The following is a 17,194-nucleotide window of genomic DNA, read 5'->3' as shown; positions in this document are numbered from 1 at the left end:
ATCTGTTGTGTAATTCCTTTAACTGATGCAAAAAATTCTTATGTTTAACGGATACGTATTTGATTCCAATTTTTGCTTTGGACTCTGGTAATGAAATTTTAGTTTAATGAGTTGCTTATTTGTTTGGATTGTTGTTCCTTTTGGAATGGATTTCATGTAGTTATTACCTGATCATAGATTGGAGTTATCCCTGCATGGTGTGGATGTCCTAGGCTTTGCAAGTAGGTGCTTATATGATATGCTTGCCAAATGAGCTTCTTTAATTTTGCTTGAAGGTTTCACAAAGTAGTTTGAGGGACCTGCTTCTGCAATGTTGCATGGATGATGCCTCTGATGTTCGACAAAGTGCCTTTGCACTCCTTGGAGACCTTGCAAGAGTAAGTAGTAATTATTATCTCTAGCTGACCTTATTTAAATTCCGTCAACTCCCTTTGGTATCATTTGTTTATGGAATCAATGGCGGAGCTCAAGGTTGGCTAGAGGGGCCATGGCTACCCCCAAGTTTTTCTTTTTCAAATTTTTTTTATGGGGCTTTGTTAATAAAAAAAAAATTATGATGTCTAAGAATGTAAATTGGCCACTTCTCAAACAAAACCTTAATCAATCATTAAATTTAACTTTCCTTTCTCCCAATTTAAAATTTGTATAGTTTTCTTCCTAAGTACAAGAAAATAGAATAATAAGTAATTTCCATAAATTATTTCAAAACAAAAGTAACTTCCATATTTAATTGAAATATGATGAAACTAATGTACTTGAAAGAAATTTCTATATTTTTTATGTGTATCAATGACTTTGTATGTATGCCTATTTATAAACAAGATTCCTAGCTTTACGAAAGCTAATTTAATGGAAACTAATACAAATAGGAAACAAGATATACATAAGGAAAAAGAAATAATAATCCCTTTAATGTAGGGATTGAGATTCCAACAATCCCTCTCAAGTTGATTTATCTATATTACACATGCTCAACTTACAAATTAGAAGATAAAACATTTTGTTACTGAGTCTCTTGGTGAACTCATCGGTTAATTGTATCTTTAGAAGTCACATGAGAGACGCTCAACGAACCATCTACAGTTTTCTCCTTTATGAAGTGTTGGTCAATTTCTATACGTTTGATTCGATCATGCTGTACTGGAGCAGTATTATCACAAAACAAGTATAAACTATTTGTTTCTGATAGTTTCAGTTCTTCCATTAATTTTCATAACCATAACGATTCACAGACACCTTGAGTCATGGCTCTATATTCAGTCTGTGCACTGGATTTAGCAGTCACACTTTATTTTTTATTTCTCTAGGTGACTAGGTTACTACCAATAAAAGTACAATAACCTGTTGTTGACCTTCTATCAACAAAAGATTCAACCTAATCTGCATTTGTAAAGTCCTTTATTTGAAGATGTCCATGCTTTGAGAAAAGAAGTCCTCTCCCAGGGGCAAATTTAAGATATCTTAGAATGCGAAAAACAACTTCTAAATGAGATTCATAAGGATCATGCATATATTGACTCACCAGACTTACTGAAAAGGCTATATCTGGTATAGTGTGTGAAAGATGGATCAATCTACTAACTAATCTCTGATATCTCCCCAAATCCATTGACTCTCCAATTCCAGCTTGCAATCTATAATTTGCCTTAATGGGAGGCTTTGCTGGTTTACAGCTCAACATACCTGTTTCTTCCAAAAGATCCAATATGTACTTCCTCTAAGAAATAAAGATCCCTTTATTTGATCTGGCAACCTCTGCTCCAAGAAAGTAACTCAAATTTCCTAAGTCCTTAATCTCAAACTCCTATGCTAGACATTGCTTCGGATTTGCAATTTCTCTAACATCATCTCCTGTCACTACTATATCATTCACATAAACAATAAGTAACATGATCTTACCTTTATAATGTTTTATAAATAAAGTGTGATCAACATTATTGACAGAAGTAAAAAAAGATCACAACCTTGCTGAATCTGTCAAATCATGCTCTAGGAGACTGCTTTAAGCTATACAAAGCCTTTTTTAATTTGCAAACCTTCCCTTTGATTTTTTCATCATCAAATCTTGAAGGTATTTTGATATACATTTTTTCCTCTAGGTCTCCATGCAAAAAAGCATTCTTGATATCAAATTGATGTAAATTCCAATCAAGAATTGCTACATAGGACAACTGATTTTTTTCCATCAAGGAAACTAATAAGATCCTTTGTCCCATTCTTGGCCAAAGCTTTCATCTCATCAACCATATCAATCTTTCATTTTGGATCAAGACATGCTTCCTTCTAACCTTGTGGTATAGAAACAGAAGAAACAGATAAGACAAAGGCTCTATAAGGAGACAAGAAGTCATAGGAAATAAAATTAGAAATAGGATGCTTAGTACAAGTCCTAACTCCTTTTCTATGAGCAATAGGAACATTAAGATCATCAATGGTTGAATTCAACTCAGAAATAGAACTAGGATTATCAGAAAGTAAAGGAGACTCACCACATTCTTCAAGAATTGATTCCAGGGATGCTGGTTGATTAGGTGTATCAAGCTCAATGGCTATATATGTCTTATTCCGGTGCATGTAGGTTCTGAAATCCAATCTATTCAATCTTCCTGAGGTTTGAGGAGGTAGTTGGTTCAGATTAGATGACTCATTACTAAGGTGTGACCTAAGCCTAATAGTCTCTCCATGAGGTGGTTGGTCCTGGTTAAATGGCTTATTACCAAGGTGTGACCCAAGTCTGATAATCTGATTAGAAAAAAACCTCTTCCTTTTCCTCCTTATGCTTCTCTTGGAGAGATAACTTGACTGAGAAACAAGGCTCAGATTCTCCAAGGGTAATATCCATACTGAAAAAATATTTTTTAATAGGAGGATGATAACTTTTATAACCTTTTTGAGTACTAGAACAACCCACAAAAACACATTTAAGAGCTTTAGATTCTAACTTCCCAATATTTATTTTGTGGACAAAACAAACATGCAAAAATTTTTAAAAATTTTTTGAGAAATAGTATAAGAATTATGGCCTTGTAAAACCTCTAAAGGGCTATTAAAATGTCCTTAGATGCATTCTATTGATAAGATATGTTGCAGCAATAACTGCATTCCCCCAATAAGGTGATTCATGTAAACATCAGAGATCGAGCCACCTCTAATAAATGTCTATATTTTTGTTCAAAAACTCATTTTGTTCACTAGTCTTGACACAACTAGTTTGATGTGCTATACCATTTGAATCTAAATGAGCACCAAAAACACCATGCATCAAACTATGTGTAAATCATTTTGTGAAACTATTGAAAGTAAGAAAACACTTTACTTTTTGCTCTCATCAAATAAACCCATGCCAGCATAGTGTAACAATTAATAAAAGTGACAAATCATCTATATCTAGACAAAGAAGTAGTTTGGGTAGATTCCTATACATCAAAATAAATAGTCATAAAAGGGACTAAACTTCTATTATCTATTGAAGGATAACAATGTCTTGTGTGTTTAGCAAATTCACAAGCATCACAAATTAGTAATTTTGAGTTGTAACTTCTAAATAAATTAGGATATAACATTTTTAAAGCAGGAAAAGATGGATGTTCTAATCTTCTATGTCACTGGATAATCTCCTCATTAGCACTCAAAAACTATCCTAACAAAGTTTGGTTTGCTTTGAGATTTGAGGAACTACAACCGTCATCTAAAAAATACAGACCATTTTGCAATCTACCACTGTCAATCATTTTCCCTATTTTCAAATCCTAAAATATGCAATGAGTCGGAAAAAATTCAATTTTGCAATTAAGAGCTTGGATAATGAAACTAACAGATAAAAGATTAATAGGAAAGTTAGGAATATTAAGAACTGAAGTGAGATTTATATTGGGAATGCATGTAACAAAATTTGTACTAGAAATTGTTGTTAAGAACCGTTCATAAATTGTTGTTAAGGTACCATCCGCTATATGGATTATTTTTATTTGAAGAGTCCATCATATATTTGTTTGTTTCAGAATCTATAACTTAACATGATTTGTCACTATTGGCAATAAAAACATTACCTGATTTGATAAAATTAGAAAAGCCAATCGTAGAAGATTGAGATTCAAGCCGAGATAATAAATGCCTTAGTGATTGAACTTCTTTATTAGAAAAAATGCCAATATCACTTGTTCTTTCAAAGTAATCCACTGTTTTAGATATATTCGCTTGTGATTAGATTAAGGACAACAGCTGAGTAGAAGCGCAACACAGAGGTCCACGTGCTGTGAACAATGCCGATAAATAGTACTCGTGAACGGTACCCATAAGCAGTGTGTGAACAGTACCAATGAATAGTGCACATGAACAATACATGTAAAGTACGGATCAATAGTACTAAAGCCTATCCTAACGAATCAAAAGTTCTGATATCATGATCAAACTAATATATTTGAGAGAAATTTTTATATGTTTCATGTGTATCAATGACTTTGTACATATGCCTATCTATATATAAGATTCCTAACTTTATTAGGAAACTTAATTTAATGAAAACTAATACAAATAGAAAACAAGATATACATAAGAAGAAAGAAATAATAATCTCTTTAATGTAAGGATTGAGATTCCAACAAAATCTCCTTTTAATGCATTTGTAACAAATTTCATAGTAATAATAATTTATAAAAATTAAATTGAGAAAGTGAGGATTGAGATATCAAAATACTAACTTTATCTGTACTACAATATTTCAGCTTGTACAAAGGGGAAATGCATGATTTTCGTAGCTCTATCTCTTTTACTTGATTAATTTATATATTTATTATTAATTTCTTATTTATATTAATTTTGACATAGTAAATTTCATAAAATAAATTACATTGATAATTATTATAATCAATAATTTTAATAAATTAGTAATTTAAATTAAAAATATTGATTGTCAAGTAAATATTTAATAAATTATAATTACTTGTGTGATTTTGATTTTAGATTATTTTTAATTTTATGATTAATTAATACTGAAAATATTTTTATAAATAAAAAATAATTTACATATGAATAAAGCAAAATAGAAAACTAAAAGCATTTTTCATTTCATTTAAATTAAGAATTAATGTATTAAAAATTAATGAATTCATCTTATTTTAATTTTTTTTTTCAAAATCTACCATTATTTATAACTATGAAATAGTTTTAGTTTGGTCCCCCCAAAGTCAAAGGCCTAGCTCTGCCTATGGGATGTGAATCTTGTGACTCCTTGGGAAAAAAACAGCTAGTTCGTACTGGACTACATCTAGTGGTAGATGGAAACTTAATTGTGCTCACAGGTACCTTTTCCATTTTATCTTATTGTGATTTTGGTCAGGTGTGTGCTGTTCATTTGCACCCTCGACTGCCTGAATTTCTTGATGTTGCAGCCAAACAACTGGTCAGTGAAACTTCTTTAATGATTTTGAGCATTGTGTTTTGTTGGTTATACATTATGATCTTGTTCTCTCCACACAGAACACTACCAAGCTTAAGGAAACTGTGTCAGTAGCAAATAATGCTTGTTGGGCTATTGGAGAATTAGCAGTTAAGGTATATGTTGTTCAGCTTTCTATTTCTTCTTCTTCTTCTTCTTCTTTTAATGTTTTTTTTAGTTTTTACTGATAAAGATATCAGTGCATGAATTTCTTCCAGATTTAATTTTATTGATTGGATATAATTACAATTAATTTCAGGTTCATCAAGAAATTTCTCCTGTTGTTATGACTGTCATTTCATGCTTAGTTCCAATCCTTCAACATTCAGAGGTAGTCGTCTTTGTCACTACTATAATTATTTGTGTTTTAGCACACTCATGAGTGTGCGATTGTGCATGTACTAGAGGCTTTATGATATTTATAATTGCATATCTGGCTGATGAGCAGGAGCTGAACAAATCCCTCATTGAAAATAGTGCAATCACTCTTGGGAGGCTTGCATGGGTTTGTCCTGAACTTGTATCACCACACATGGAGCATTTCATGCAATCATGGTGCATTGCTTTGTCTACGTAAGTATTGGTTCATCTATGTCAATGTGAGAATATTTTATTGATTTGATGGTCTATGGTGTAATCACAAAAATTATTTGGATTGATCTATGCAGAATTCGTGATGATATTGAAAAGGAGGATGCTTTCCGAGGTCTATGTGCAATGGTATGAATCTGCTTTCATTGTTCTTCTTCAGGTTGAACAACAATTGAACCTTTGAGTGCTCTCATATGTTCTCAGGCTCGAGCAAATCCTTCAGGAGCTCTAAGTTCACTAGTTTTCATGTGCAAAGCTATAGCAAGTTGGCATGTAAGCATAAAATTGCTTTCCTTCAAAAATAGTTCATATATTTTTTTTTTAATTAAAAGTATGATATTTGACATAATACATGCCCATAGGAAATAAGGAGCAAAGAGCTGCACAATGAAGTTTGTCAGGTGTTGCATGGTTATAAACAGGTCAGCAGTACTTTGATTTCATACTTGTACTTTGATGTATTTTCCTGAAAGCATTGTAACTACATTTTTATGCAAGTCAAGTCAAATTTTAGAAATTAATACCTTGGTGAATTTTCATGGTTTAACTTAGTTTTTCTATTAAAAATAAAATTATGTATTAATTAGTTTTAGAAATTTCTACTAAATATTCCTTTTGGATCATGTTTTCTGCAAATAATGGCTCTCAGAGCTTGCTAGTGCATTTTAGTCCACAAAATGGATGAATAGTGATTTAGGATGAATTCAACTAATTTGCCTGTGAACATTGTAGTGGGTTAGGATTTGATTATTAGGGATTTTGAGAGGAATTTGCAGTTCTATAATTGAATAGTTTAGTCATATATTTGAATATTTGATAAAATTAAAAAAAAAAAAGAAAAGAGGAAGAAATGTCAACATAAATAATTAAAGGCATGCCACGGGTTGCTGGTTCAAATCCGGCAGGTTGGACCAATTGATAGAGTTAGGAATCCACAAACACACGAGCAGAGAAAGTCAAATGTAATACAGAAAAGAAAGATGAAAAGATGAAGATAATAGCCCGGCTTTATTTCTCAGAAATCAAGTATCAGTTACGGAGAATTTCAGAATGAAATAACTCTCCCCAGCAGAAAACACCCTCTGTCCCATGCTAACAGCTAGCTGGATTACAAAAAACTTCTTTTCATGCCCCCACTCACTCCTTTACCATCCCTTATATACTTTGCCCTCAGCTGCCTCTTCCACATGCTCTCCCGAGTAACCCTCTAACAGAATATTGCTCTGCTGGACAATTGAATCCTGGCCTTTTATTCTGGAATATGTCAACCAAGTCCTTCTGTTCCACTCCACATTCCCAACATAGCGCCTCTAATTGTGAAAGGCAGGCGGTGCCTCTCAGGTGCTTTCCTTAGGAGCCTCAGTGTGTGCCTTCTTCTAGGCACAAGCCTAGGTGGCGAAGTCTGTATTTATTTTGTGTATTTTAATTAACTTTGAATCGATACTTTGAAAATTGTTGACTTTAGTCAATTAGGTTAAATAAAGCTAACATATTGATCTCATGAATATTTGATCTTAATTTTAATTTTTGTGCACTGCTTGTCATTCAGCAGTCACATCACCTTGCGCCTAGGCTCCAGGAGCCCTTTTTTCCTTGGTGTGCCTTGCTTCTTTAATGACTGTAGAAAGAGATGATTCTCCTTAATTTCAATTAATATGTACATGGGTATATATATACAATTGATTCTATAATTGTGTTCTACTAATTAAGAAGAAATCCTAAATAAGAAATCCTAAATAGAAATACAGAATACAGAATATACAGAGAAATAATATAGTGATTGACTTTCCATAACACTCCCCCTCAAGTTGGAGCATAGATGTTAATCATGCCCAACTTGCCCAACTTGTTACAAATATAGTCAATCCTAGCTCCATTCAGAGCTTTTGTGAAAATATCTCCTAACTGCTCTCCAGTTTTGATATGTCCTGTTGAGATGATTTGTTATTGAATTTTTTCACGGACAAAGTGACAATCAATCTCAATATGTTTGGTCCGCTCATGAAACGCCGGATTAGAAGCAATATGGAGAGCAGCTTGATTATCACACCACAATTTTGCAGGCAGGGAGGTCTTAAAACCTGTCTCATCTAGTGATTGAAGTATCCACATTACCTCACATACTGATTGTGTCATGGCTCTGTATTCGGATTCAGCACTAGATCGAGAAACTACACTCTGCTTCTTGCTTCTCGCTTCTCCAAGACACCAAATTTCCTCCAACAAAAACGCAATATCCAGTAGTTGACCTGCTGTTAACCTTAGATCCAGCCCAGTCGGCATCTGAAAAACATTCAACATTCAAATGCCCATGATTATCATATAACAAATCTCTTTCTGGAGCGCCCTTTAGATAACACAAGATTTGTCCCAAGGCTTTCCAATGAGCAATAGTTGGGGAAGACATAAACTGACTTACCACACTAACAGCATAAGCAATGTCAGGACGAGTGACTGTAAGGTAGTTCAATTTTCCTATCAATCTCCTGTATCTCTCTGGATCATCAAACAACTCACTATACCCTGCTAACAGTTGTAAATTTGGAGTCATTGGTGCACTACAAGGCTTAGCACCTAATTTTTCTGTCTCTATCAATAGATCGATGACATTTTCTTTGAGACAAGAAAATACCCTTCTTACTTCTCATAATTTCAATACCCAATAAATACTTCAACAATCCCAAGTCTTTGGTCTGAAACTGGATTTGGAGGAAGGTTTTAAGAGATGAAATACCTGCAGAGTCACTCCTAATAATGACAATGTCATCCACATAGACTACTAGGAGAATTAGACCAGCCTCAGATTGCCTATAAAATACTGAGTGATCACACTTACTCTTTTGCATACCAAATTCCTGTACTGCTTCACTGAATCTCCCAAACCAGGCCCTAGGACTTTGTTTCAAGCCATAAAGAGACTTCCGAAGCCTATAAACTTTACCCAACTCCCCCTGAGCAACAAACCCAGGTGGTTGCTTCATATACACCTCCTCCTGAAGATCACCATGAAGGAAAGCATTCTTGATATCCAATTGGTGCAGGGGCCAATCATATGTAGCTGCTAAAGAGATAAACAAGCGAACAGAAGTGAGTTTAGCTACATGAGAAAAAATGTCAGAGTAATCAACCCCAATGCCTGAGCATATCTTTTTGCTACAAATCGTGCTTTTAACTTAGCCACAGAACCATCAGGATTTACCTTTACTGTAAATACCCATTTGCAACCAATAGCTTTCTTACCAGTGGGCAAAGGCAACAGTTCCCATGTACCATTAGCATCTAAAGTCTCCATTTCCTCTTTCATAGCAGTACACCAGCCAGGATGAGATAGTGCCTCACCAACAGTATTAGGGATAGGAACAGAGTCTAAAGAAGTAACAAAACACCGAGAACAAGAAGACAATTGATTATAAGAAACAAAAGAAGAGATAGGGTAAGTACATGAACGTTTACCTTTACGGAGAGCAATGGGTAAGTCTAGATCAGAATCATGATCAGTGAGAGGTACATGATCTCCCAACGAAATAGCTGGTGGAGGATCTGAGTTAGGAATCTCCAATCTCCCGGAATAAACAGGAACAACGGGAGGTCGAGTAGGTCTAGAGACAGAAGGAACAAGCTGTGGGAAAGGACAAGACATTGGTTGGATAGTATATATTAAGAGATCATCCTCCTACCCTTGACTCTTATACACAGATGATTGAGGAAAAAATGAAGTGGACTAAAAAAATTGTGACATCTGTAAAAACAAGATAACGATTAAGAGTAGGAGAGAAACAGCGGTACCCTTTTTGGAGCCGGGAGTACTCAAGGAAGACACATTTGAGAGACTTTGGATCCAATTTAGTAACCTGTGAACTAACATCACGCACAAAACAGGTACAACAAAAAATACGGGTTTCAACAGAGAACAAAGATTTTGTAGGAAACAAAACAGTATAAGAAATATCCCCATTAAGGATAGAAGATGGCATACGATTGATAAAAAAAAATGCCGTAGAAACTGCATCTGCCCAAAAGTGTTTAGGAACTTTCATATGAAAAAGAAGAGCACGAGTTACCTCAAGAAGATGCCGATTTTTTCTTTCGGCCACGCCATTTTGGGATGGGATATCCACACAGGAAGACTGATGAAAAATGCCATTTTGTGTCATATAAGACTGAAATTGTGCTGAAAAGTATTTTTTGGCATTGTCACTTTTTAATATACGCACAGAAATATTAAATTGAGTTTTGATTTCATTACAAAAGGCACAAAAGATAGAAAACAACTCAGAACGATTCTTCATTAAATATAACCAGGTAACACGAGAGTAATCATCAACAAAAGTAACAAAATAACAAAATCCAGTTTTAGAAGTAACAGAACAAGGACCCCTAACATCAGAATGAACCAACTCAAACGGGGATGAAGCCCGTTTATCGACTCTAGACACAGAAGGAAAATGATGATGTTTTGCAAACTGACACGACTCACATTCTAGTATTGATAAAGACTGAAACTGATGACACAGCTTCTTCATGGTAGACAAAGAAGGATGGCCCAATCTACAATGAGCTTCAAGAGGTGTTAAGGTACTGGAGCAAACAAGCGACCGCGGTACATGATTTTCCAGAATGTAGAGATCACTCAACTCACGTCCTCTACCAATAATCTGTTTCGTCGTAAGAACCTGAAATAAACACTGGTCAGGAAAAAAGGAAACAGAACAATTTAAGGTACGAGTAAATTTACTAATAGAAAGTAGATTAAAAGAGAATTTTGGTAGACGCAAAACAGATGACAAAGAAATTGACGAAGTCGGGTTCGCAGTTCCAGAACTCATGACACAAGAAGTAGAACCATCAGCTAAAGTAATAGTAGAGGAAGTGAGATTAGACTGAAAAGCAGATAAAAGACTAGAATTACCTGTCATGTGATCTGTTGCACCAGAATTAATAACCCATTTGGATGAGGAAGACACAAGGTATGTAGTGGATTTACCTGACTCAGCGATCGCAGTGACAGGGGAACTGGTAGGCTTTAGAGATGCCTGATACTGGGAAAACTATGTAAAATCCTCTGCAGATACCAAAACAGTTTTCTCAGAGGAAGATACTGTAGAATCCTCTGCTGCCATATTTGTTATCTGTGATCGCTGATTTTTCTTCTGAAGTTGCGGACAATTATATTTTGTATGGTCAGGCTCATGGTAATAATAATAAATGACTCCTCTTGAGTCATGATTAGAACTAGCCTCTCCATTACGATGATTACTTCTGTTGCCTGTAATTCCTCCTCTACTTCCTCTTCTATTACCCTGTTGTCCATTTGGATTACGGCTAATAAGAGCACTCTTGTGTTTGTGAAGATTGGGTACTCTCTGTACGAAGGACCTGTGTGAATGTTTCATGCAAAGAGGAAATCTCAGAACTAGAGAGAATATGAGATTTAGCAGTCTCATACTCTGAAGGAAGGCCTGCAAGAAAACTTATAACAGCCAATTGCTCCCGTTGGGCTTGCTGAACTTTCACATTAGGACTAAAAGGCAACAATACATTAAGTTCCTCATATACCCGTTTAAAATCCATAAAATAAGCCGTGAGAGACTTATCATCTTTTTTAGCACGGTAGAATGCCTTACAAACATCATAAATACGGGAGATATTCCCTTTACCAGAATACAGAAAATCTAATTAATTAATCAATTCCGTAACAAATTCACAGTGATTAATTAAACTAATTACCTCACTGTGAATCGAGTTACGAAGCTGCGAAAACAACCGAGCATCCTCCCTTAGCTAAGTTTGTCGTGTATCATCAGTAGGTGGATCTTTAGTAAGGTGATCATCCTTATCAATGCTATGCAAATAGACCTTAACAGTCTTACTCCACTCCAGGTAATTCGAACCATTAAGTTTGTGTTCTGTGATCTTAGTCATCACCGGAATCACATCAGAAATAACATTCTTATTGTCTGTCATTTGTTGAGACAAAGAAAACTAACCGAAACGCTAATTCAAAGTGTTTACAGCAGTAAAATAACCTAAAATCACAAATCAAGTAAATACCGAAATAGGATCTGAGAGCCAAACCTCAGAAGTCCTTTAATGGTGTACTGGATCTGGCAACAGCAGACAGTGGTGGAACGAGGGGATTGAGGCGACGTCGGCGATGTTGAACGGAGTCGAAACGGCCGGTCGGCGGCCAATGTCTCTCCTGAGCTAGGTGGTGAGAACAAATAGTCACCCTAGATAGATGACCTGCTCTGATACCATGTAGAAAGAGATGATTCTCCTTAATTTCAATTAATCTGTACATGGGTATATATATACAATTGATTTCTATAATTGTGTTCTACTAATTATGAAGAAATCCTAAATAGGAATACAGAATACAGAATATACAGAGAAATAATATAGTGATCGACTTTCCATAACAATGACTAAGAATGTATAGAAAGAGTAGGATCAAATCCACAAGTGCAAAGAGAGATCACACTAGGTATTAGTCAAACATGCCATCAGAAACATAAAAAATGCATAGAAAATAACTAAGTAGCTTAGGCATGTATAGAGACTAGTTTTCCATTCTTCCAAGAGGATTATGACTTCTATTATTCTATATGGGAAAAATTCTAATATTGCTAAATAGGAAATAAATAAATTCGTGGAATAAATAACTTCCTATTGAATGAAATTCTCGAATAATATTATACAAAGTTAATAAAATTAAGATTTAAATCAAAATAGTTGTTGAATTTCCATGTCATTAAGTGCATCAACTAGGGAAGAACAACTGTGAAGTTTTTCAATCCTCCCTTTTCCCAATTTGAAGGGGAAAGAGTGGAGTGGGATGATAACACAAAATTGAATTGCTACTTCTAAGGCTAGTTGCAAAAATTTTTATTTATACTATTCTTTCAATGCATGCTCATACACTAGATTATTGATTGGGCTAAGGAAGGCCTTGTTGTGTTGGGTTTATATGAAGGAGCGGAAGCATGTAAATTGTTAGATAAAAGCATTGAATTTAAAAAATTTTCTTCTAGGGTTTCATGCATCATTTCACATCCATTATGTGCCTAATTAGTTTCAATGCTCAATTGTATATGAAAACACTTTTAATATTTATTAGGATCTACATTTGCCATTTAAGATTTTTGAATTAACAAATTAATTCAATTGAACCCTAGTTTAAAAGAAGAATATGTGCACTAATCTTTTGATGCACTATTGATGTAATTGGCACCTTTAGGAAGCACCTAGGACCCCAAATATTGTCCCTCTAGCTTGTCCACACCAAGATCACCAATGGGTAGCCTCCAATCTTGCTTCTCAAGCCTTGCCAACCAATTATAAATTGGGTTTTTGCCTTTAGAAAGGTTGTATGTGTGTATAGGACACTAGAAATAATTTCTAGCAATTTTAATTCAAAGAAAACAATTGATTTCTCTTTGAATTGATGGGAAAGAAGAAGAGGAGAGAAGAGATATGTGGCGGCACCTTTAGAGAAAAATAAGAGTGAGTGTTTATTTTTCTTTCTTTTCCCTTTTATAATTAGGGCATCACTTAAAACTCTTGCCACATGTCATCACCACATTGCATCTAAATTTTAATTGACTTAATCACATTAAGCCAAGTGTTAAAGCTAGACTTAATCTTGATTTTTATCATCTTATATGACAGGAAGACAAATGACAAGCTTATATGGTGTCATGTGTCACCATCTTATGGTGCCACATATCACATTGTGAAATGACCAAATCACCTTTATGTTTTAATTTTGAGTTCTCAACCCAAAATCATCATTTCTTCTCTTCCAATCAATTTATATCAAATATAAATTAATTAATCTCCATTAATTAATTTATCAGAATTAAATTCATATTTAAACACTTTAAATATAAATTTAACTTGTACTATACATCCAATAACCTATATTTGGTTTCAAGCCATGTTAGCGACTTTGCAATCTTATTGCAAATCAAACCTATTTAATTAATCAATCAAAATCTTTAATTAATCAATTAAATTACGTTTAACTTGGTGATTAACTTGTGTATGTGTGTGACTCACCAGGCTCATCACTAATTGGCAATGAGATATGATATTAACTTTTAATATAATCAGAACTCTTTTTTACCATAAATGATTTCTCTAAATCATTTTAGGCACCTCATAAACCATGGTTAACACCTAGCATAGCATGCCATGGCCACTCAATCAGTAATAAGGAATACGTTAAATGAACCTATAATCATATGTTACTATGCACTAGAATTTCTCTGTTACAAAATCCCAATTCGAGCTGGATTCATGGTTTATGTCAAACCCCATTTGCTATGAATATTATATTCTCTTTTAATTCCAGTTCTTGATTAATTAGAGTTTCTTGTCAGAAACTCTTTTCTGACTAAATCTGTCTGTCTTGGCCAGTAACTTGAAACATAAAGAACAATTAAATGAACATAGGACTTTATCCCTATTTACTTAGGGTAACAGATTCCATCTTGATCAACACCTACCTCCATATATAACTAGTAGGAGCCAACACATGCCCATATATCCATACACAGTACAAGTATGAAAGCAATATCAAACTCAAACCACCTATATACAAGATAATTGTGTTATCTCAGGTTTAAAGATTATATGCTCTGATATGATATATGACAATGCATTAACAAGAGTAAACTCCATGTGCTTGTCATATGCATCACTGGTTCGGCCTACTTATCATATATAAGTGCCTATCATGTTTGTTATATGGCATGAGACTCACCATTCCATCTTATTAATATCTCATATAATTACTTTGGGAACAAACATGATTACAATCTTTCTGGATAAGTCATGTCCTTATTGTGAAGTATCCTCGATTGTGAACAAATTTATGATATTTTGTGCTAGAAATACTGTCACTCATATTCTTAACAACTTAAGAATAGAATTTCTAACAAAATATCGATAGACCTTTTCTATTACACATAAATATATTATGTAAACGGAAAAGTAAAATTGCCTTTTATTAATAAAATATATACAAGATACATACTAAATGATATGCTCTAGGGCATACTACTAACATTATATTGCATAGGCTCAATCTTGGTATAGTTTGAGTGCTTCTTTTGACTAAGCCTGTCCCATAAAAATAAAATTTATGAAATCGTATGTATTTTATTATTGGGAAAAGTACAAAATAGTATCCTCAGGTTTCGCTCATCAACACTTAGGGGCCAGTGGTTGAATTTTGACAAAATGGACCTTGAGCTTTACTTTGTTAGCACGTTAAGAGCAACTTCTCTAATGCAGGAAGTTATGCTGATATGGCAGTGTACAATCATAAAACAATTTTTTCTTTTCATTAAAAATTGTTTTTAAATTTTCATATTCTGTGTGACCTAAGATATTTTATTCCCATTGCCATATCAGCAAAATTAACAGCATTACAACATTTTTCCTTGAAGTTTTAACGAAATATAGCTCAACGTACCATTTTGTCAAAAATTGTACCACGTGCTGAATTGTCAAAATGAGAAACCTTAGGGTATTTTTTAATACTTTCCTCATTTTATGAATGGGTGGATTAGGTCAGGTTAGGCCTTCGGAGAAGTAAATTCACAAATATGCTCGAGTATTCATCGAATTGGGTTGGGTTGGAAGAAAATAATATTGTCCAAGCTAGGTATTTTGGTAGGTTGGGTCAAGTGGCTCCTCAAATCCTGAACATGTTATTGTAATGTGATAATTTTCATATTGTAAAATTTATTACACACAGACTCAATGAGTACTTTTTTGAATTTGTTGGTGTCTTCTGGGGTGTACTTCAGTAAGCTGTGTTGTCTGTCTAGTTTTTGTTTTCTATCATTCAGCTCTGTAGCCCTTGGGATTCCTCTTTTATGTAAATATTACTTTCATATGAGAATCTGTGGCTAACAGTATTATTGAAAAACTGGATCATTTATCAATGAGTTTGTTTACTAGTCTGTATTATTGTTGCAGATGCTTAGAAATGGAACATGGGACGAGTATATGTCTGCTCTGGAGCCTCCAGTAAAGGAAAAGCTGTCAAAATATCAAGTATAATAGAATTCCAGTTTCACTTGCTGGAATTCTTGCATGGTATTTGGGTCTTCTGTGCTGGGTATTTGCTTCAGCCATGACAATTGTTTTGTGCTTTGTCCTATGTGATTGGCCACAAGTCGTTTGGGCATAGACCAGGATTTCGTCACGATTTTTTATCATGAAAAGCATTGGTATTGCCGTAATTCGATGAAGCTTGTAGCTATGTGCACCTCTTCAAAACATTCATCAGATTTGTTGTTTGCACTTCATGTGGTTTAAGAAAAATGAAGAAATGGGATGTAGAAATGGTGGGCAGGGGTGCAACTTCCAAGCTTTTTTGAGCATTTTTCTTATTTATGTCTGGTGCTAGGATGGCCAATAATTATCTCATTCAAGCTTCCAATTCTTATTCTTTTTGGCTCTGGATTTTTTTTTTCTTTCCTCCAGTTGACAGGTTTTTGTGTGATTTCCTCAGATTGTTGTTCAATGGATTTTGACAGTGATTTGATTATTAGAAGTTTTTCCATGTCATTATTCTTCAAGGTTTGTAACTAATAGACAATCATGAATTCAGTTTCTTGTTTCACAAGGGACTGAGATTGGGGTTGTGCAAACAATCATGTATCATGTAACCTTGTATCTTATAGTATTTATTCAATCAGTATTTTGTTTGGACTCAAATCTTGAATTTTCTTTTAAGGCCTTGATTATATTGAAGTAACTACTTTATTTTCTTTCTTTGCTCCATCCAAAGTGTAAGCTCCTTATTCCAACTGCAAAGCTTCCAACGAGTGAATTTAATGTTTTTAGCGGTCAGGATTATATTTCATTTTCCAGATTATAATTTTTTGGGCAAATAGATTGCAAATTACTGCTAGTGCTTTGTGGGATATTAATTAATGCAAAAAATACTCCCCTCCATGACCTGTAACATAATGCTTGGAGCTGTTGAACAGGAAAATTTTTTACTAGTTGTATTTAGTCATTAAATTAATCTAACTAATATGTTTGATGTGTTTGAAATAAATTTTAGGGTTGCTTTTTCATTGAGCAGGTGTTCAAAGATTTGGCAAGAAAACAAGAAAATCTTCTGAAAAATGATATTTTGACAAAGGT

At 34.1% G+C, this 17,194-nt stretch overlaps 1 protein-coding gene across 1 annotated transcript in view; it reads left to right on the top strand.

Annotated features, from left to right (window-relative positions):
* The window catches only part of LOC110666272 (transportin-1), a 35,085-nt gene extending 18,326 nt beyond the window's left edge, over positions 1-16,759 (top strand). The window contains exons 21-29 of the mRNA XM_021826700.2: positions 276-377; positions 5,339-5,401; positions 5,479-5,553; positions 5,697-5,768; positions 5,886-6,010; positions 6,106-6,157; positions 6,233-6,301; positions 6,391-6,450; positions 16,016-16,759. Of these exons, the coding sequence (XP_021682392.2) occupies positions 276-377; positions 5,339-5,401; positions 5,479-5,553; positions 5,697-5,768; positions 5,886-6,010; positions 6,106-6,157; positions 6,233-6,301; positions 6,391-6,450; positions 16,016-16,099 (702 nt within the window). The 3' untranslated portion in view covers positions 16,100-16,759. The remainder of the gene's footprint in view (positions 1-275; positions 378-5,338; positions 5,402-5,478; positions 5,554-5,696; positions 5,769-5,885; positions 6,011-6,105; positions 6,158-6,232; positions 6,302-6,390; positions 6,451-16,015) is intronic.
* The last annotated feature ends 435 nt before the right edge of the window (positions 16,760-17,194 follow it).

Source organism: Hevea brasiliensis, chromosome 6, assembly GCF_030052815.1.
Source record: "Hevea brasiliensis isolate MT/VB/25A 57/8 chromosome 6, ASM3005281v1, whole genome shotgun sequence".
NCBI lineage: Eukaryota > Viridiplantae > Streptophyta > Magnoliopsida > Malpighiales > Euphorbiaceae > Hevea > Hevea brasiliensis.
Note: the sequence above shows the minus strand (reverse complement) of the source record. Positions and strands in the feature narration are given on the sequence as shown.